Source organism: Triturus cristatus, chromosome 5_1 (assembly GCF_964204655.1).
Source record: "Triturus cristatus chromosome 5_1, aTriCri1.1, whole genome shotgun sequence".
NCBI lineage: Eukaryota > Metazoa > Chordata > Amphibia > Caudata > Salamandridae > Triturus > Triturus cristatus.
Window position 1 is genome coordinate 127,927,502 of NC_140587.1, and position 21,533 is coordinate 127,949,034.

At 47.3% G+C, this 21,533-nt stretch overlaps 2 protein-coding genes across 5 annotated transcripts in view; one reads left to right on the forward strand and one right to left on the reverse strand.

Annotated features, from left to right (window-relative positions):
• The window catches only part of TMEM276 (transmembrane protein 276), a 55,210-nt gene extending 43,782 nt beyond the window's left edge, over positions 1 to 11,428 (reverse strand). For 2 of the 4 annotated variants that reach the window (XM_085604565.1, XM_085604563.1), the window contains exon 1: positions 11,293 to 11,425. The gene's annotated coding sequence lies outside the window, so the exon portion shown is untranslated. Of the gene's footprint in view, positions 1 to 11,292 lie in introns of all 4 variants that reach the window. The other 2 variants (XM_085604566.1, XM_085604564.1) reach the window with 2 other exon arrangements.
• Positions 11,186 to 21,533, forward strand: part of LOC146830371 (flap endonuclease 1-like) — a 57,000-nt gene continuing 46,652 nt past the window's right edge. The window contains exon 1 of the mRNA XM_085604562.1: positions 11,186 to 11,376. Coding sequence (XP_085460688.1) covers positions 11,295 to 11,376 — 82 coding nt within the window. The 5' untranslated portion in view covers positions 11,186 to 11,294. The remainder of the gene's footprint in view (positions 11,377 to 21,533) is intronic.

Here is a 21,533-nt window from a genome sequence, read left to right on the forward strand (position 1 = left end):
GGGGCCACTGCGGGGTAATCTTCCTGTGTCTGACCCCTCGAGCCGCAAGGTATTCCTGGAACTCTCGCCCTTGGAACGGGGGCCCGTTGTCTGATCGGACTTCCTCAGGCAGGCCCATCATGGCAAATATGCGATCTAGCGCCGCTCGCACCTGGCTGAACGCCGTCGATGACACTACTTCCACCACCGGGAACTTGGAGTGTGAGTCCACCACCACTAAGGTGTGTCGCCCATCCGGGAACGAACCAAAGTCTATACTCAGCTTGGACCAGGGTTCCAGACAGGGTTCCTCCGTGATCACTGGGTGAGGCGTCGGCTCCCCCCCCCGTGATGTTGCACGAGTGACAGCTGCGGATGGCTTCCTCAACCAGCGCGTCCATCCGCGGGAACCACACCTTGCTCCGCAGCCTTGCCTTGGTCTTGGAGATGCCTTGATGCCCTTGATGCGCCAACCTGACCACCTCTCCTTGGAGACTCATCGGAATGACGAGTGTTGCTCCTCGCAGGACCACGCCGTGCGGCCCCTCGCTGAGTTCACTCCGCGCGTTCCACACCTGCTGTCGATACACTTTCTCCTCTTCGGTGAGGGCCTGCACTCCATCCAGGAAGTTCCGCCAGTGGTGGGTCGCCAGCGTGCGCTTCACCTTCACGAGGCAGTCGTCCAGTTCCGTGGCCTTGCCGATGTCTTCCAACGTGAGTGCCACCGGGCATGCAGCTTGCGACACTAGTCGGACGAACTCCTCCGTCTCCGCCTCATCCGCCTGATCAGGGCGCACCGGCTCCGGGTGGCGGGACAGGAAGTCCGCTGGGTTGCTGGCCCCGGGTCGGAACACGACCTCAAATCGGTACGCTTGTAACTGGACCGCCCATCTCTCGATCCTCGGGGGCCCTAGCCTCGCCGTGCCAGCGAAGAGCGGAACCAGGGGCTTGTGGTCGGTGACCACCCGGAAGTCGTGCCCATACAGGTAGAGATGGAAATGTTGGCAGGCCCACTTGATGGCCAGCGCCTCCCGCTCGATCTGCGCGTACCTCATCTCCGTAGCCGTCAGAGCCCTGCTGGCATACGCGGTCGGGACCCATTCCTTCGCCTCCGTCTCCTGCATCAGGACCGCGCCCAGCCCCACGGGGCTCGCGTCCACCACCACCTCTGTCCGCCGGTGGGGCCTGAAGTACGCCATCACCTTGTCATCGATCAGCGCGTCCTTGACCGCTTGGAACGCCATATCTTCCTTAGCCGCCCAGGTCCAAGGATGACCACTCTTCGTGAGAAGCCGGAGCGGCTCCGACAGGGACGCCAGATTGGGAATGAACCGCCCGCAGTAGGTTGCCATCCCCAGGAAGCTCCTGACCTCGGTGGCAGATGTGGGCCTCGGGGCAGCGCGGATCGCTACCACTTTCTTCGGATCCACTCTCAGGCCTTCCCTCAAGAAGATGTAGCCGAAGAATTCGACCGACTCCTGGTAGAAGGAGCACTTGGCCTCATGCAGGGTGAGGCCACTATCCGCTAGCCGCTGCAGCGTGTCACGCAGATGCCGATGGTGTTCTTCCAGAGTTCGTGAGAACACCAGAATGTCGTCACTTAGGTTGATGACTCCCTGGAGACCCGAGAGAGTCTCCCTTATGGCGTTTTGGAAAACTTCGGCCGCTGACGAGATTCCGAAGCTCAGCCGCTTATATCTCCGCAGGCCAACGTGGGTGGAGAAGGTGGTTATGTTGCGGCTGTCGGGGTGGAGTTCAAGCTGGTGGTACCCCGCGTTGAGGTCCAATTTCGTGAACCACTGCGCGCCGTTGAGGTCGGCCACAATATCGTCCATGGTGGGCGTGAGGTGTCTTTCGCGCTTGACTGCCTTGTTTGGGAGGCGCATGTCTACACACAGTCGGATGGCGCCGGGCTGCTTGGGTTTGGGCGCCACGACCAGGGGGGACACCCACGGGGTCGGACCCGATACCTTCTCAATCACCCCCAAGTCTTCCAATTTTTGCAACTCCTCTTCTACCTGTGGTCGCAGGAGGAATGGTATTCTCCGGTGACGCAGCGCCATGGGCCGGACTGTCGGGTCCACGTGTAGTTTGAACTGCTTCCCGCGCAGGCATCCTAGACCTTGAAACAGCATCGGAAAGTCCTTCAGTATCTCCCTTGCATGCAGATCGTGCACCTGATTTGCGAAGAATACCAGCGCCAGATCTTCGGCGGTGTGGCAGCTCAGCAGGGTGCCCCTCTTGCCTTCCGCCACGTGGAATGTCGTGGCCAACTTCCGGCCTTCGCTGACGACTTCAACGTCGATCACCCCTCGCAGGGACAGTGGCCGGTCACTGTCGTACGTGAAGATTTGGGCTTTGGAGGGTCTCAGGGGTGGGCGTGGCGACAACCTCTCATACTGGCAGCTGTCCATGACGTTCACCGACGCCCCCGTGTCAATGAGAGCACTCACCGGGGACCCGGCCACCATGATGTCACACATGGGCGGCGGTCTTCTCCTCGTGCCTTCTCGGCCTACGAACGACACGAAGAATACCGTCTTTTCCAAGTAAAAAGCAGCAACGCCTCCTACCGATGGAATTTTTATTTACTTATTCATTTATAGATTTATTTTTTTAATAGAGTGGACCATGTTGTGTCGATGCCATGAACTTCTTGTAGTGTTCATCGCAATGAGAACAGTGTCGAGAAAACGAGTTTTAAAGGAAAGCACTAATACCCAAAATAGTCCAGACTGTCAGCAAAACTCACAGTGGGAGAGCAGCAAGTCAGCGACATATGAGATACAAATATTAGGATGTAATTCTGAAAGATTGCATTTCCAGGGAGGAACGACGGCTGTCAAGCTTGAGGAGTCCACTGCAAGGGAGGCAAGCCTTTCTTTTACACCATGGTTGTTAGGACAGAGAGGACGTGCACAGGAAATGGAACAGTGGGATAAGAGCAATTCCATTCCTCTGTTTTTGTGGAGAAAGAAGGGGCCTTCCTCAGTTGTGAAGAAGGTTATTCAACATTCTGGGTGCTGCCCACCAGACGGATAGACTAAGATTTTCAGGATTTCAAGCACCAGTTTTTCTTTGTTTCTGGAGTTCATACCCTTTTTTAAAGATATTACGTTTCTCTGCCAGGTAACTGAGGGTGCAAAAATGAAATTTACAGCAGGTTAAGCAAACTCTCTTAAGAATGCAGCGTAGCCTGTTTATGGATTTCGCAGCCAGCGTGGTGTGGTCCGTTACCTTCATATTTATGAATCAGTCGCTCTGAAGAGTTTTGGCACCTCTTCGGGTCAATATATTCAACTTTGGAAGGCGGATAACTCTTTCGCCCATCCGGAGTGTGGGTTGAACGCGTCTTCCGAGTATACAAATCCCTTTGCATCGGCCCTATGGCAGCTGTATTTTAGATGTGTTTGCCAGTGTGGTGGCATGGACTTCCATTAACTCAATTCCCGCACCTGTGTCGCTCCTGCCTTCCTCCTCATGGTTTGTCGGTAGTAGACCTGCCTGCCCCAAAAGCTGGTTTGCAATAATAATATTCCGCATAATCTTAGATATTACAAGTGCAGGTCACACGGACAGGCAAAATACAGAGAGAAAAAACAGGGAAGAAAATCCATCAGTAACTCGGTCTCTCGCCTGTGGAACATTTAGGATGTCCACCAAAGGGCCTTCCCCACATCAAGAGGGTACTAGCAACTGCTTCTTTTGAAGCAGGGTCTTTGTTACTCAACTGCATACTACCAGCATCACCTCTAATCAGGCCCGGTTCTAGCGGCCCACCCAAACATGAGCCTGGCCCACCCAAACAGAAGCCTTGGCCCTCACAGTGAGGGCTTGAAGGCAGGCGGGCAACGCCATTGCGCTCAAAGGGTTTCACACCCCCCCCCCCCCCCCCCATCGTGTGTGTCAGCCCGGCCGAGACAGCTTCCCGGGCGCACACAGAGTGTTTGAGATTAACGCAGCCGCACCCGAGTACTTCACAGGTCTTTAAAATACCATTTACATGTTAAAGACTTTGTTTATTTTTTCAGCCCTTCAGCTCCACTAGGGGCATGGCGAAAGGCGACAAATCCTTTCTTTGGCACAGGTAACCTTTGCCTACTGTCCTGCTGCGTGGATATTTCTTTTTCTATGCAGCGCAGGAGAAAAGAAGTTTGTTTATTCCTATTCACCTTTCCTGACCCCCTGCAGCTGCTTATAACATCAGGCTGTGGCACAAAGTTTGACTAATGGAGTAGGTAAGAGAATGTGTTACTATTTCTTTTTAAAATCCGCACAGGCCCAGCAGGACACATACTTCGCATACTTCGTGTATGCTTCATTTAAACAGTTTTTATCATTATCATGGCCGATGCAGGACAACAATAAGACAATACAAAATGCCCAGATAACGCTGGTGATTAATGATCCTGCTGGAGAACAACCATTTGTCTGTTAGTAGTTTTTAAATAGAGATGAACTGTATTTTATGTGGAAGCTCAGTGGGTTACTGCCTTTGTCACAGAGATCCTTGTGTTATTTGCAGTTCAGAAGTTACAATCCTAACCTAGGACAGTGACCAATGAACTGTCATCAAAGAGCTGCATGCGAACCTGAGTGGTATAGTTAGAACTTGGCTTTTTTTGTTTTGTGATATAGGGGCAGATGTATCATTTTAGCAGTTTGCGAGTCCTTAATAGCGATTTTTAGCGAATCATTGTTAAGGACTCGCAAAATGCTATGTAGGTAGGAATTCCTTAATTGCGAATCGCAAATTGCGATTCGCAATTAAGGAATACCTTCCCATTCATTCCTATGGGCCTAGAGGCCCATAGGAATGAATGGGAAGACAGTCGCAATTTGTGAGTACCCATTAGGTACTCGCAAATTGCAAATGCAATTTCAAGGGTGCAAGGGTGTCAAAAGGACACCCTGTAGCACCCCTGAAATATATATGCGTGCACATATGGTGCACATACATGCCCTAAGGGCATGTATGTGTGCCACATGGCACTTTGAAAAATGCATAAAAGTGCATTTTTCAAAGAAATCGCAAATTGCCACCAACTAGAAGTTGGTGGTAATTTGTGATTTCTTACGGAGAAATCGCACAACTTGGGTGTTTCCTGCATTGTATTTAAGGAATCGCAATTTGTGATTCCTTAAATGCATTCGCAAAATAAGGAATCACAAATTTTGCAATTCCCTATTTGGTGAGGCCCTTTTGGGATGATACATTCCAAAAGGCTTTTTCCCATTTGCAAACGGGCCGATTCTGAGAATCAGCCCATTTGCGAACATGAAAAGGGCTTCATACATCTGGCCCATAGTTAGAACTTCCTCAGTCTTTCATTATTCTAATGTGGCTAAAATGAGTATGTTTGGTCAGATATACATTTTTATCAGTAAAGCGGACCCCCAACCACTAGAGTACTCTTTAAATCCTGAGTTTGTGCTTCTCCAGACCAAACCCTCTTGAAATATACTGCCCACCAGTATGGATGACATGTGATTCATACACTCTGTAATCCTCATTGGCTTATGTGACATTCCCTGTAGACTGATTTATATACTTGTATGATTCGTTGTCTCTGTATAATGTGTGCGTGGTGTAAAGTACTGACACACACTACACTGATATGAGTAGCGCTATACAACAAATGAAATGCATATGAAAGAGGGGCTACATAAAGATGAGGGGCACTGTTGGAGGGTGGCAGTAAGGGAATCCGAGGAAGAGGTCATGGGGTGGAGGGGGGAGCTAGGGAGAGATGAGGTGGAGGGTGGTAGTGAGGGAGTCTGAGGAGGAGGTCATGTGGGGGAGGGGCTTCAGAGAGATGAGGGGCACAGGTGGAGGGTGGCAGTGAGGGAAGGAGGTCATGAGGGGGAGGAGCTATGGGGAGATGAGGGGCACTTGTGGCGTGTGGCAGTGAGGGAATCCGAGGAGGAGGCCAATAGGGGGGTCATGGAGGGATGAGGGGCACTGGTGGAAGGTGGTAGTAAAGGTATTTACGGAGAAAGAGGTTATTGGTGCGGCGCCAAAAAAGACTTTCGCATCAGCGCTAAAGCCGGACCAGCAGTCGGGTCATAAGGGCTACTGTGGAACATACTTTAAAGTGCTAACAGTGGTGAGGGTTTGATGATTTGGAGGAAGCTTGGCGCTCGAGCGTGTACGTGGTTAGTCGAGTGAACAAAATGTACGGTGCTACTAGGTCAGGGGTGACAAACCCAATGAAATTACCCCTGCAATGCGTAGGTCAAGACCTGCAACAAATTCCGCTCCCTGGAATCACGAGCTGATCCCGTACCCGAGTTCGCTCTTCTACCGATCCTGCTACTTTAGCGTCATCCGTGTGACCCTAGTTCCCGCCGTCTCCTCAGCGGGTCCTTTTCCTCGAGTGACTTCATATCGAGGTCCTTTTTGATACATACTTTTACTCCCGTACAGCCCTGATGAGTCACAACAGCTACACGTTGTGACGAAACACGTGTCGGCTGATCAATTTTCTTTTGTATATTGCACTGAAACCTTTCATTAACCCCTTCCATGCTCATGACGGAACGGTTCCGTCATGAGCATCGGTTGAGCTGTGCTCATGACGGAACCGTTCCGTCATGGCCCCGCCCGCGCTCGAACCCTTCAGCACCGCGGGGGAATCCGCGCAGCGCTGAAGGGGTTAAAAGAACTGTTGCACGCAACACACCTGATGTCGACCAGTGTTTATCCATTACAAAGAATGTGTCCGACTCTTTCTGGCATCTACTGAATACATACAGGACCAGCCAATTACCCATACGTGTGCACAGGATCTCATTTCCATACTTTAAAGTGCGTGCTAATTATATTTACTGCTATATTCAATGTTTTAAGTTTGAAGGTAATTTTACTAATGTTTTTACAGGGAAAAATTAAAGTGGAGCCCGATGTTGCCTGATATGGGGCTGGGGCCCAAGGGCACTGAGAGAGGAGTAGTGGATAATCAAGCCTGTAAGGGAGTGCGCTGCAGAGTCCGGGGTCAGGAGGGGGTAGTAATGAAGAGGGATTCTCCCTGAAGGCTCACAGAGGGAGCCTGTAATGGAGTGCGTTGCAGAGTCCGGGGTCAGGTGGAGGTAGTAATGAAGAGGGATTCTCCCTGAAGGCTCGGACAGAGGGAGCCTGTAAGGGAGCGCGCTGCAGAGTCAGGGGTCAGGTGGAGGTAGTAATGAAGAGGGATCCTCCATGATGGGTCGCACAGAGGGAGCCTGTAAGGGAGCGCGCTGCAGAGTCCGGGGTCAGGAGGGGGTAGTAATGAAGAGGGATTCTCCCTGAAGGCTCGCACAGAGGGAGCCTATAAGGGAGTGCGCTGCAGAGTCCGGGGTCAGGTGGAGGTTGTATTGAAGAGGGATTCTCCCTGGAGCTCGCTCAGAGGGAGCCCGAGAAGGGTCACTTGCCTGATACTCCCACCTCAGAAACCTCCTCTTCCCATCAAAGGAACATTACATGGAAAAACACTTTTTGAGAGTGATAATATTTAGAAAGAGATTTGGAAAAGAGTGCGTTTTACTGGGCCTTGTAAGACTAAGAAGAGATAAAGGAGGGCCCTGAAGCAGGCCTGCCTAGACATTTGTATCGACATTTATAAAGCGCGCTGTAACCCTACGGGCATCCTGGCACTAAGATACTAGTAAGATGCTGGCGGGTAAGCAGTGCGACAGAGCCAGCGATCATGCTCTAGGAAATGACAGTAGGTCCGGCCTTTGCCTCAACTCCAAGGGAAGGCAGTTCCAGAGGCGGCAGCTGCCACGCCAAACGCTCATCCCCCCCATTGTAGATCTCTTTATCCTCGGGATCTGGACCAGGTTGGCTGAGGAGGATCGTAAGCTGCGCGCCGGTGAGTACCACCCGAACATCCTCTGCAGAGGTTTAGATCCAAGTCTATTTAGTGCTTTAAAGACAACGCACAAAGACTTGAACATTATCCTTTGGGTCAGCGGAAGCCAATGCAGCTCCGCTAACGCCCGAGTTGTTGATGACCGGCGTGGTCTTGCCAATGCAAGCTTCGCTGCTGCCGTCTTAATTCTCTGGAGCCTCATAATCAAGTAACTCGGGGACTCCAGTAGCAAGGCGTTACAATAATCCAGGCGGCTCAGGATAACACTCCTAACCACTGTAGCTCTGGCCAGGGAAGGTAGCAATGGCAGCACCTTCCGGAGACCTGATGCTAACTCCCAGATTGCGTACCGTACTCATGGGTACCAAGGGGGCATCTGTGGGGATAGGCCAGAAGTCAGTCGATAAAACTGGTGGAACTCTGCCCACCCCACAGTGCAGAATCTCCGTTTTGTCGTTGTTAAACTGTAATGAGTTGTTTCTCAACTAACTCACCATTTCCCGCATACAATTATAGAATGTTTCTTGGGAGTCATATAGGCGACAAATCGAGCCGCAGTGGCCCACCCAAATGCACCCTTGGCCCACCCAAATAAAAATTCCTGGAGCCGGGCTTGCCTCTAATACTTTCCAAGGGACTCGCAACATCACAAAGCATCCAAGCCTGACACGGACATTGACCAAGACATTCACTAGCAAAACACTTTGTCTACTGCAACAGGAACCATCACACTGGTCCAGTAACAATCCCAGACTCTTAGTGCTGTAAAGAGACTACAAGGTGACTGGAAGCACTTGAATGCCCAACCTGCTAGGAGAATGGATGCTGTTTTACTGTATCTAGCATATTTTGCCAAGTTACAAGTTGGAATGATGTATGCATAAGGGACCTGAAGACCTCTCCTTGCCCTGCAGGGGAAGTGGGGTGGGAAGACAGGTTATTTTACCTGGCAACAGGGGACCTGGAAGGTAGTCACCTTTGTGCCAGAGTGGCAACATGCAGATGGGGCCCTTTCTGAATGACCGGCGACTGTGCTCTATGCTTGAAATGTTTGAGAGCTCGGGCAGTTGGTGATTAGAAGGCATAGGGTAGATTCTCTCCGCCATGGACACACTCGAATGGGACATTAAATAACGGACAGGTTGCCTTAAGCAGACCGCTGGCACACAGCTTGATCCTACCACTCACCTGTATGAGACTGGCAGAGATGCTTCCAGACGAAAGGTTGAGAAAGAAATGCCGCAAGCTATTAGCCTAGGTGTCAAGACTACCTGGGGATGTATCCATCAGAAGGGCAAACGTGTCTTTGGGAGCTGGCTCCTAATATATATATATATATACTCGCGATTGGAGCCATGAATAGGATGGTCCGTCACCTGCCTTAGGATGGTCCGTCACCAGCCTTTAGTTATCTTCTTCGTCCTGAAAACCAAAGCAGCGCATCCCATATTAATCTCGCCAGGTAAAGGGGACAGTAGCATACAAGTACTGTTGTGTTCCTCAGGAGAATTGTCTTCAATAGGTGGACTATTGCTATTTACAGTAGATACTTGTTAGGCTCTCCTTAAGGTGGGAGCAACTCAACCATTACCATGCATGCACGCACCGAGTCTGAGGGAAGTCACAAGGCCTCAATGTGCATGTAAGCACAACGGTGCTGGACCCCAGTGTGCATGTATGGAGAGATGCTGTCCTCTCACTTTATGGATTTAGCTCCATCAAGAGGGCCTAACAGATAATGATTCACACAAGTTGTTTAAGTTTAAGGTCAAGATGTGTTATTGCATTAATGTACTGCTCATGCCATGCATCACTGGTGTAACAAATATGCTGGGACTCTCCGCATGCAGTTAGTTTACTAGAGGGGAAGGTTTCCTACTTAACCTAATAAAGATAAAGTGGACACACTAGATTGTTTATTTGTCTGCATAAAGCTGGAGATTGAGGGTGCATGTCTTACCTCTGTAGAACTCATGACTTATTCCTCTATACAAAAGTTAGGAATAGTCCTGGTTTACTCCAGGAATTACTGGGGAGTACTAACAGAGTAAGTCACACCACCTCATTGCATACTCTTGGTGAATCTGGCTCAAAGTGTGCATCGAGTACTGCTAAGAAAAAGTTGGGGTGACATCTAATTGGCTTAAAAATGTACTACTCTCGTATTACCACTAAGTGTGTACCACCTGAACGGTTCCTGTGAAAGGGAACAACTACTGGCCACGTAGTAGGGACGCTACATAAAAATACAGGGAAATAAGATGGGTTCATTGCAAATGAAGAGCTTGGCACCCTATTAGCTTGACATGGATTCCGTCTTGTGTTGGCTCTCCTAGCGCGTACTCTTGTGCGACTGTAACTGGTCACTTACTTTGCAGGAGTTTCCCTGTGACAGATTCCGGCGTTCAGAAGGTGTGAGCTTCTACCACAACATCTGCGTGCTATAGCAGCCTATTAACTTAGAACTCGTCTGCCAGTTCATGTGCATGCCATAGCAGCTTGCCTGCCTGTGCCGGATCTCCTGCTGTGTGCCCGCAGTCTTTCTCCTGCTGCTAATGCAGGGTTGTAGTACGGGTGTCTGATTAAAAGGTCTGTATCTTTAAGTGTAGAGTTTATCTAGGTCATTGCTGTGTCATTGTTGTGGGGATTCTAGAATGTGAGGCTTGCCAGACACTTCTTGCCTAGCTTCCGCCTCAAGCTGTCGTGGATCCTCTACTTGGAAATAAACATCATATTTGGAAATACTACTACTTGGGGTGCAGGCACTAAGTTCCATGCCTGCCATGCTGTGTATCTGATGTACTGCTAAAGCTGTGTGCATTGCACTTGATAGTTGATACCCTGCCGCGTGCTATGCCTGTATCTTAAGTCCTGCGGATTGCTAGAGCTGTGTGTCTGCACCTGATGTCCTACTAACTTCTACAACTTTGTACCTCCGCCTGATGTCCAGCCAACTGCTGCAGATGTTTGCCTGCAACTAATGATGTGTGTAGGCAACGTGACCTGGACTACTTACTGGCTGCTACGCTGTGAGCTTGCACTGGCTGTCTGTCTGAAGCTGTGCCCCCAATTTGTCTCCCAGGCGGCTCTTCAACTCCTATAGGTTTCTAGCTGCAGGAGATTAGGATCTGCCCGTATTCCCTCTCGGTACAGCGCAGTGTTCACCAGCCCTGACTCCCCCCCCCCCCTCCCCTCCCCCCGATGGCCTCTGTAACACAGCCCCGCACCCCATACAACCCAGAAAGCTCCCTCGCCCCTGCACACTCGGCCCAAGTTCGGCTCACTCCCAGCGATCAGTGGGCACTTTTGAATCCGCCGCCATGCCACTGAGATCCGCTGCAACCCCCGCCCTTCCTGCGGCAGAGCCCTGGGAGCACAGGAAGGAGCAGACGCCGAGCACCTGCACCCGCCGATCGCTGCATCCCCAACCCCAGCCCCCGTAGCCCACAGGACTGAAGCCTACCGATGGGGATCGCAAAGCTAGCCGCGGTGATCCAGGAGGCGGCGCCAGAGGCCGTCGGCAGAACCAGCCTGCAGGACTACGAAGGTGAGGCGGGGCCCTGCGAGCAGGGTGGGAGCGGCTAGCCCCACAGAGGTCTGCAGGACTAGCGCGAGACCCGGCTGCAACCAGCCTAGCCGCCAACTTTAACCACGCCTTTTCATGTCGACACTAATAGAGGGTATTAAGTACCTGCAAGTAACTCTCTCACATTTTACATTTTACATGAAAAGTTTATATTTCAAAGGCAACCTGTCAAAATATAATACCTTTGAGAAAATATTTTTTTCTGTAAAAAAAATGATCCTGATTTTTTAGTTGTCAATGCAAAATAATGTAGTTATTTTAATATAAAAAATTCGAAAAAATATTGATGTTGTACGCTATGCAAATTTTCTCATTCATAGCTCTCTATGAATTGTCATTCCAACATGTCTGCTGTGTATACACTACAGCATCGCAAGCAGTCGTATGTGTACAAATAACCAGTTCAGCTGGCGGACATGTTTTATGTGCTTGTACCTTAGTCCTACCAGGAAGTATACTCTTGGCATAACAAGAGCGGCCTGATGTTTAAACTGCACAATCTCCAGTTGAACAGTTGTTCTTAAATGTTTTCAAAGAAATGTATCACTATTTCTGTGCAAATGTTACATTTAACAATAGATTGTATTTACACATAGTGTACTCTTGCATTTTGAAATGTAATTTTTAATGCAACCATTGAAACATTTTGTTCCAATTATATTTTAAGGCAGTTCACTGCCAAGTGCTCATCGTTTTTTGGGGATATTCCTTTGTATGGATTGTTCACTCATTTCTGTTACCACGGCAAGCTCAGGAAGCATTCTCTAAAGCAGGGCTACTCAGAGTGCGGCCCTCCTGAACTTTACAAGTGGCCACCCACCCATGAACAACAGAGGGCTGGTATTTACTTGACTGAGCATGAACATTTAGAAAGATGATTTTTTTTTTTTGGTGCATATTTATATAGTGTGAACTCGACCCGAAGGTATTGGAGCGCTTTACATGAGTACCGTATTTACATTACACATTCAGGCACGGGGAGATTAAGTGATTTGCCCAGAAACACAGGATGTGGACGCAACTCCGAGGCTCGAACCCTGGTATCCAGCACCAAAGTCGGCAGTCTAGCCGACGGACCACATCCCCTCCCGCCATGTTTAAGAAACAGCAAGCATTTACAACATAACTGAAGCAAGTGGAAAGAAGCAAAGAAGGTGTTCTGCACCACTTATCTATAAGAACACTTACATTGTTAAAGACATCTTGCAACAATCAAGTAAAAATATGAGGACTCTTGAAAATCCAAAAACGTTTATTTCATTAATATGCAGAAGCGTTCCACCTTGGTACAGCATGGTTTTCACACATGAACTTAGAAACATTCTTGACTTTCTTGCTCTTAAAACAATGACATTAGCTAATCAAGAGGCACGCAGCCCTGCCAAGTACCACGCATCAGGCGTTACACTAACGGATTTTAATGTGGTGATCCGCATCACCGCATTAAAAGCATTAATCACGCATTTGTGTGCTGTGAGGGGTAAAGCAGGGTGGCAGCGACCGTCAGAGTTGCCTTCAATTTTAAACATTCCATAAACTTTATTTCGGTCATCATAGACCATAAAAGTGCATAGACAATACATTTACACACATATAACTATGTACTATAAAACAGTCCCCATAAATAGCTTTGCAAATTAATAGATTTACAGCATTAAAGTGCATCACAGGGTTCACAAAGTGGTAGATCCGGGCAATTCATATCTGTGACCCGTCCTCGTCCAACTACCATGTGTATTCCCCCTATGTAGGAGCTACATGGGACATAAAACAGCTGCGCATGCAATATTGTCAATAGTTAAAACTCAATTGATCAGCGGACTTCACGTTAATACAATAAAAAGAGTAAAAATATAGATAAAATAGTTAAGAAATACAAACAATACAGACTTCTAAGCCGCAGTGCGAGAGTAGAAACAACCAGCGAGTACGCCACATCGAGGTTAAAAATCAAGATGCAGCAAAGACAGTGGACATATGGGAATCATACTTCATGACTCCAAATGCCTCCACACAATGCACAAACCCTAAATTCCTGCACAGTTGGAAAAGTCAGCGCTGTCCAGCTGATTTATAGCCAGGGCATAAGAAAAAGACATGGAGCTCTGACTCTTCCTCACAGTTGCAGGCAGGGCACCCTCGAGGTGTGATTTTAGACCCTTTGTTAGAGAAAGCACGGAACGGCAAGGTCCCAAATCTAAACGGGATGTATAATTTCCTTGCCAGGGTTGGTTGGGTGTCATCCAGGAAGGACTCTATTGTATACTCGTCCTTGATTCTCAAGAATTCGTCTGTCAAGTGTCCTGTGGCCGAACTCTCCTGGATATCTGCAAGTTTATACATCCTGTAAGATCTTACCTGTTCAGATCGTGAAATTACAGGGCACATTTCTTCAGGATTACTCCATAAGCTTGGTTTACCCAGCCTACGACATACCTCCTTTACATGCACAAACCATGGGATTTTACCTATGCCGGGAGACTCAGTAGCTCCTTTAGCTCTGACCGATAAACTGCCAATTCCGGGATCACCCACAGACTGCACCAAAAAGTTAGGGGTCTAAGGCCAATCTCATCCCCAATTGGTCTGGATCTTAGATCCAAGCGTAGGGGGGCTAAGGGGAGTGCTAGGGGGAGACCTAACATCTGCCTCATGAAATTATTCTCTATCTTACTCAAGCTACTAGAAGAGCAATGACCCAATAATTCAGCCCCATGCATTGATGCACCCCTTGCTTGCACGTTGTAGATCTCTGCTATTGGCCCAGCTGGTTTGTTGGAGGAGTTTCTATTCAATTTTGCAATTCCCCCCACAGTCTGGGCGAGCTTAAGACTTGCTTTGGCCATTTGTGGCCCCCACTCCAGATTTTCTGTCATTTCGACCCCTAGGTAATCAAATACCGACACCCTCTCAAGCATGGTGCCATTCAAGCAAGGGTTAGAACAGGATGTGTTAGCTGGGTTGAATACCCTAAATTTAGTCTTCTGCGTGTTAATCTCCAGCCCCCTGTTTCTGCAGAAGGCAACAAAGCTATCGAGGATCCTCTGGATACCCATGGGCGACTTTAAAAGTAGAAATATCATTGCTGGTACCTTACTGTATGCTATCTTTGGGACATTGTTGTCCTTTACCTCAATGAGTTGGGCGACCAGTACATTACTGAATAGGAAAAACAGGGTAGGTGCGAGCGCGCACCCCTGCCTTACTCCTCTATTAACTGGGAGTCGGAAGGTTGGTTCACCACATTTGCCATACCTCACTTGGGCAAAGTTGCCTTCATGTAATCTCATAAGCATGCTGAGGCGGTAGAGGGGATCCCCAGAAGTCCACCTCATAATTTGACTCTGGGCACCAAGTCAAAGGCTGTCTTCAGGTCCACAAATATTAGATAGAGAATACCACCCTCTATTCTCACCGTTTTGATACCTTTCATAATAGCATTAAATAATGCCCCTAGGTAGGGCCCCATATTTTTAGTTCTGCCCGAAAGAGATCCCCCGGTAACGTATCCAATCCTGGTGCTTTGCCGAAGGGAAGCTTGCTTATTGCGTTTAATACTTCAGTCAAAGTGATCCCAGGGGCCTCTTCATGAATAGTCCCTAAAGAGATTATAGATGTTTCATCAATTGGGCCAACTGCTTCCTCTGTAGTGTATAGAGCCTGAAAATGTGTCTTCCATACATCTGATTCTATGTTTGGATCGATGGCTGACTTTCCTTCACTACAGCCTGTACTGACTATAGTCCAAAATGCCGTCATGTCTTTGTTGGATAGGGCAGTTTTTAGGGTATCCCATCTGTCCAGTTCCCAGGTCGTTTTTGCTTGTTGGATGCTATCTCTATACAACACCCAATTCTGTTTAATCTGGGACCTATCCTTTGCTTTGATGGTGTCCAGCTGAGCCCGTTTAGCCTTTTGGCTGTTATCATTAACCCAATATCGCTTAACCCCCTTTTTCACCCTAGAAGGTACCTTTGGATAAACTATATCGACCAGTTTAGATGTCAATTCTGCATGCAATTCTGCAACTCTATCGGTAGTTAATAAAATGCCCCCTGTAGTTGTAGCCTTCCCCATTTCTAGTAAGGTCAGAATAATTGATGAATATAATGTGGCCAGCTTATCGGGTGACTGTTGAATTACCCCACACCTTATTCTTCTTCTATTATTAGAGAGTATTAATCAACTATCCGAGGAGGGACAGCTAGCCGTGGAATTTCCCAGATCCGGCATCTCTAGTTCCATGGTCAGAGCGTTGTGATCGCTGTTGTGTCACGGCAGGACAGCGAAATCGACAACCGTTTGCATTGGTTTCAATCTACCACAAGAAACAGGAGCACATGTGTGCAATGGTTTCAATCTACCCCAAGAAACAGGAGCACATGTGTGCCATGACTTCAATCTACCATGAAGAAACAGGAGCACGTGTGCAATGGTTTCAATCTACCACAAAAAACAGGAGCACATGTGCAATAGTTTCAATCTACCACAAGAAACAGGAATACATGTGTGCAATGGTTTCAATCTACCACAACGATACCGGAGTACATGTGCAATGGTTCCAATCTACCACAAGAAACAGGAGCACATGTGAAATGGTTTCAATATACCACTAGAAACAGGAGCACATGTGTGAAATGGTTTCAATATACCACTAGAAACAGGAGCACATGTGAAATGGTTACAATCTACCCCAAGAAACAGGAGCACATGTGTGCAATGGTTTCAATCTACCCCAAGAAACAGGAGCACGTGTGCAATGGTTCCAATCTACCAAAAGAGACAGGAGCACATGTGTGCAATGGTTTCAATCTACCCCAAGAAACAGGAGCACGTGTGCAATGGTTCCAATCTACCAAAAGAGACAGGAGCACATGTGTGCAATGGTTTCAATCTACCACAAGAAACAGGAGCACTAGTGCAATGGTTTCAATCTACCACAAGAAACAGGAGAACATGTGTGCAATGGTTTCAATGTACCACAAGAAACAGGAGCACATGTGTGCAATGGTTTCAATCTACCACAAGAAACAGGAGCACATGTGTGCAATGGTTCCAATCTACCACAAGAAACAGGATCACAAGTGCAATGGTTTCAATCTACCACAAGAAACAGGAGAACATGTGTGCAATGGTTTCAATCTACCCCAAGAAACAGGAGCACATGTGTGCAATGGTTTCAATCTACCCCAAGAAACAGGAGCACGTGTGCAATGGTTCCAATCTACCAAAAGAGACAGGAGCACATGTGTGCAATTGTTTCAATGTACCACAAGAAACAGGAGCACTAGTGCAATGGTTTCAACCTACCACAAGAAACAGGAACACATGTGAAATGGTTTCAATCTACCACAAGAAACAGGAGCACATGTGTGCAATGGTTTCAATGTACCACAAGAAACAGGAGCACATGTGTGCAATGGTTTCAATGTACCACAAGAAACAGGAGCACTAGTGCAATGGTTTCAATCTACCACAAGAAACAGGAGAACATGTGTGCAATGGTTTCAATGTACCACAAGAAACAGGAGCACATGTGTGCAATGGTTTCAATCTACCCCAAGAAACAGGAGCACGTGTGCAATGGTTCCAATCTACCAAAAGAGACAGGAGCACATGTGTGCCATGGCTTCAATCTACCATGAAGAAACAGGAGCACATGTGCAATGGTTTCAACCTACCACAAGAAACAGGAACACATGTGAAATGGTTTCAATCTACCACAAGAAACAGGAGCACATGTGTGCAATGGTTTCAATGTACCACAAGAAACAGGAGCACATGTGTGCAATGGTTTCAATGTACCACAAGAAACAGGAGCACATGTGTGCAATGGTTTCAATGTACCACAAGAAACAGGAGCACTAGTGCAATGGTTTCAATCTACCACAAGAAACAGGAGAACATGTGTGCAATGGTTTCAATGTACCACAAGAAACAGGAGCACATGTGTGCAATGGTTTCAATCTACCACAAGAAACAGGAGCACATGTGTGCAATGGTTCCAATCTACCACAAGAAACAGGATCACAAGTGCAATGGTTTCAATCTACCACAAGAAACAGGAGAACATGTGTGCAATGGTTTCAATCTACCCCAAGAAACAGGAGCACATGTGTGCAATGGTTTCAATCTACCCCAAGAAACAGGAGCACGTGTGCAATGGTTCCAATCTACCAAAAGAGACAGGAGCACATGTGTGCAATGGTTTCAATGTACCACAAGAAACAGGATCACAAGTGCAATGGTTTCAATGTACCACAAGAAACAGGAGCACATGTGTGCAATGGTTTCAATCTACCACAAGAAACAGGAGCACATGTGTGCAATGGTTTCAATCTACCACAAGAAACAGGAGCACAAGTGCAACGGTTTCAATCTACCTCGAAGAAACAGGAGCACATGTGTGCAATGGTTTCAATATACCACAAGAAACAGGGGCACATGTGTGCAATGGTTTCAATCTACCACAAGAAACAGGAGCACAAGTGCAACGGTTTCAATCTACCTCGAAGAAACAGGAGCACATGTGTGCAATGGTTTCAATCTACTACAAGAAACAGGGGCACATGTGTGCAATGGTTTCAATCTACCCCAAGAAACAGGAGCACATGTGTGCCATGGCTTCAATCTACCATGAAGAAACAGGAGCACATGTGCAATGGTTTCAACCTACCACAAGAAACAGGAGCACATGTGTGCAATGGTTTCAATCTACCCCAAGAAACAGGAGCACATGTGTGCCATGGCTTCAATCTACCATGAAGAAACAGGAGCACATGTGCAATGGTTTCAACCTACCACAAGAAACAGGAACACAAGTGCAATGGTTTCAATCTACCACAAGCAACAGGAGCACGTGTGTGCAATGGTTTCCATCTACCACAAGAAACAGGAGCACAAGTGCAATGGTTTCAATATACCACTAGAACCAGGAACACATGTGAAATGGTTACAATGTACCACAAGAAACAGGAGCACATGTGTAATGGTTTCAATCTACCACAAGAAACAGGAGCACAAGTGCAATGGTTTCAATCTACCACAAGAAACAGGAGCACAAGTGCAATGGTTTCAATCTACCACAAGAAACAGGAGCACGTGTGTGCAATGGTTTCAATATACCACAAGAAACAGGAGCACATGTGTGCAATGGTTTCAATATACCACAAGAACCAGGGACACATGTGAAATGGTTTCAATATACCACTAGAACCAGGAACACATGTGAAATGGTTACAATGTACCACAAGAAACAGGAGCACATGTGCAATGGTTTCAATCTACCACAAGAAACAGGAGCACAAGTGCAATGGTTTCAATCTACCACAAGAAACAGGAGAACATGTGTGCAATGGTTTCAATGTACCACAAGAAACAGGAGCACATGTGTGCAATGGTTTCAATCTACCACAAGAAACAGGAGCACATGTGTGCAATGGTTTCAATCTACCACACGAAACAGGAGCACAAGTGCAATGGTTTCAATCTACCACAAGAAACAGGAGAACATGTGTGCAATGGTTTCAATCTACCCCAAGAAACAGGAGCACATGTGTGCAATGGTTTCAATCTACCCCAAGAAACAGGAGCACGTGTGCAATGGTTCCAATCTACCAAAAGAGACAGGAGCACATGTGTGCAATGGTTTCAATGTACCACAAGAAACAGGATCACAAGTGCAATGGTTTCAATGTACCACAAGAAACAGGAGCACATGTGTGCAATGGTTTCAATCTACCACAAGAAACAGGAGCACATGTGTGCAATGGTTTCAATCTACCACAAGAAACAGGAGCACAAGTGCAACGGTTTCAATCTACCTCGAAGAAACAGGAGCACATGTGTGCAATGGTTTCAATATACCACAAGAAACAGGGGCACATGTGTGCAATGGTTTCAATCTACCACAAGAAACAGGAGCACAAGTGCAACGGTTTCAATCTACCTCGAAGAAACAGGAGCACATGTGTGCAATGGTTTCAATATACCACAAGAAACAGGGGCACAAGTGCAACGGTTTCAATCTACCTCGAAGAAACAGGAGCACATGTGTGCAATGGTTTCAATCTACTACAAGAAACAGGGGCACATGTGTGCAATGGTTTCAATCTACCCCAAGAAACAGGAGCACATGTGTGCCATGGCTTCAATCTACCATGAAGAAACAGGAGCACATGTGCAATGGTTTCAACCTACCACAAGAAACAGGAGCACATGTGTGCAATGGTTTCAATCTACCCCAAGAAACAGGAGCACATGTGTGCCATGGCTTCAATCTACCATGAAGAAACAGGAGCACATGTGCAATGGTTTCAACCTACCACAAGAAACAGGAACACAAGTGCAATGGTTTCAATCTACCACAAGAAACAGGAGCACGTGTGTGCAATGGTTTCCATCTACCACAAGAAACAGGAGCACATGTGTGCAATGGTTTCAATTTACCTCAAGAAACAGGAGCACAAGTGCAATGGTTTCAATCTACCACAAGAAACAGGAGCACGTGTGTGCAATGGTTTCAATATACCACAAGAAACAGGAGCACATGTGTGCAATGGTTTCAATATACCACAAGAACCAGGAACACATGTGAAATGGTTTCAATATACCACTAGAACCAGGAACACATGTGAAATGGTTACAATGTACCACAAGAAACAGGAGCACATGTGCAATGGTTTCAATCTACCACAAGAAACAGGAGCACAAGTGCAATGGTTTCAATCTACCACAAGAAACAGGAGAACATGTGTGCAATGGTTTCAATGTACCACAAGAAACAGGAGCACATGTGTGCAATGGTTTCAATCTACCACAAGAAACAGGAGAACATGTGTGCAATGGTTTCAATGTACCACAAGAAACAGGAGCACATGTGTGCAATGGTTTCAATCTACCACAAGAAACAGGAGAACATGTGTGCAATGGTTTCAATCTACCCCAAGAAACAGGAGCACATGTGTGCAATGGTTCCAATCTACCAAAAGAGACAGGAGCACATGTGTGCAATGGTTTCAATGTACCACAAGAAACAGGAACACATGTGAAATGGTTACAATGTACCACAAGAAACAGGAACACAAGTGCAATGGTTTCAATCTACCACAAGAAACAGGAGCACGTGTGCAATGGTTTCAATGTACCACAAGAACCAGGAACACATGCGAAATGGTTTCAATATACCACTAGAACCAGGAACACATGTGAAATGGTTTCATTCTAGCACAAGAAACAGGAGCACTTGTGTGCAACGATTTCAATCTACCACAAGAAACAGGAGAACATGTGTGCAATGGTTTCAATCTACCAAAAGAGACAGGAGCACGTGTGCAATGGTTTCAACCTACCACAAGAAACAGGAGAACATGTGTGCAATGGTTTCAATGTACCACAAGAAACAGGAGCACATGTGTGCAATGGTTTCAATCTACCACAAGAAACAGGAGCACATGTGTGCAATGGTTTCAATCTACCACACGAAACAGGAGCACAAGTGCAATGGTTTCAATCTACCACAAGAAACAGGAGAACATGTGTGCAATGGTTTCAATCTACCCCAAGAAACAGGAGCACATGTGTGCAATGGTTTCAATCTACCCCAAGAAACAGGAGCACGTGTGCAATGGTTCCAATCTACCAAAAGAGACAGGAGCACATGTGTGCAATGGTTTCAATGTACCACAAGAAACAGGAGCACTAGTGCAATGGTTTCAACCTACCACAAGAAACAGGAGAACATGTGTGCAATGGTTTCAATGTACCACAAGAAACAGGAACACAAGTGCAATGGTTTCAATCTACCACAAGAAACAGGAGCACGTGTGCAATGGTTTCAATGTACCACAAGAACCAGGAACACATGCGAAATGGTTTCAATATACCACTAGAACCAGGAACACGTGTGAAATGGTTTCATTCTAGCACAAGAAACAGGAGCACTTGTGTGCAACGATTTCAATCTACCACAAGAAACAGGAGAACATGTGTGCAAAGGTTTCAATCTACCAAAAGAGACAGGAGCACGTGTGCAATGGTTTCAACCTACCACAAGAAACAGGAGAACATGTGTGCAATGGTTTCAATGTACCACAAGAAACAGGAGCACATGTGTGCAA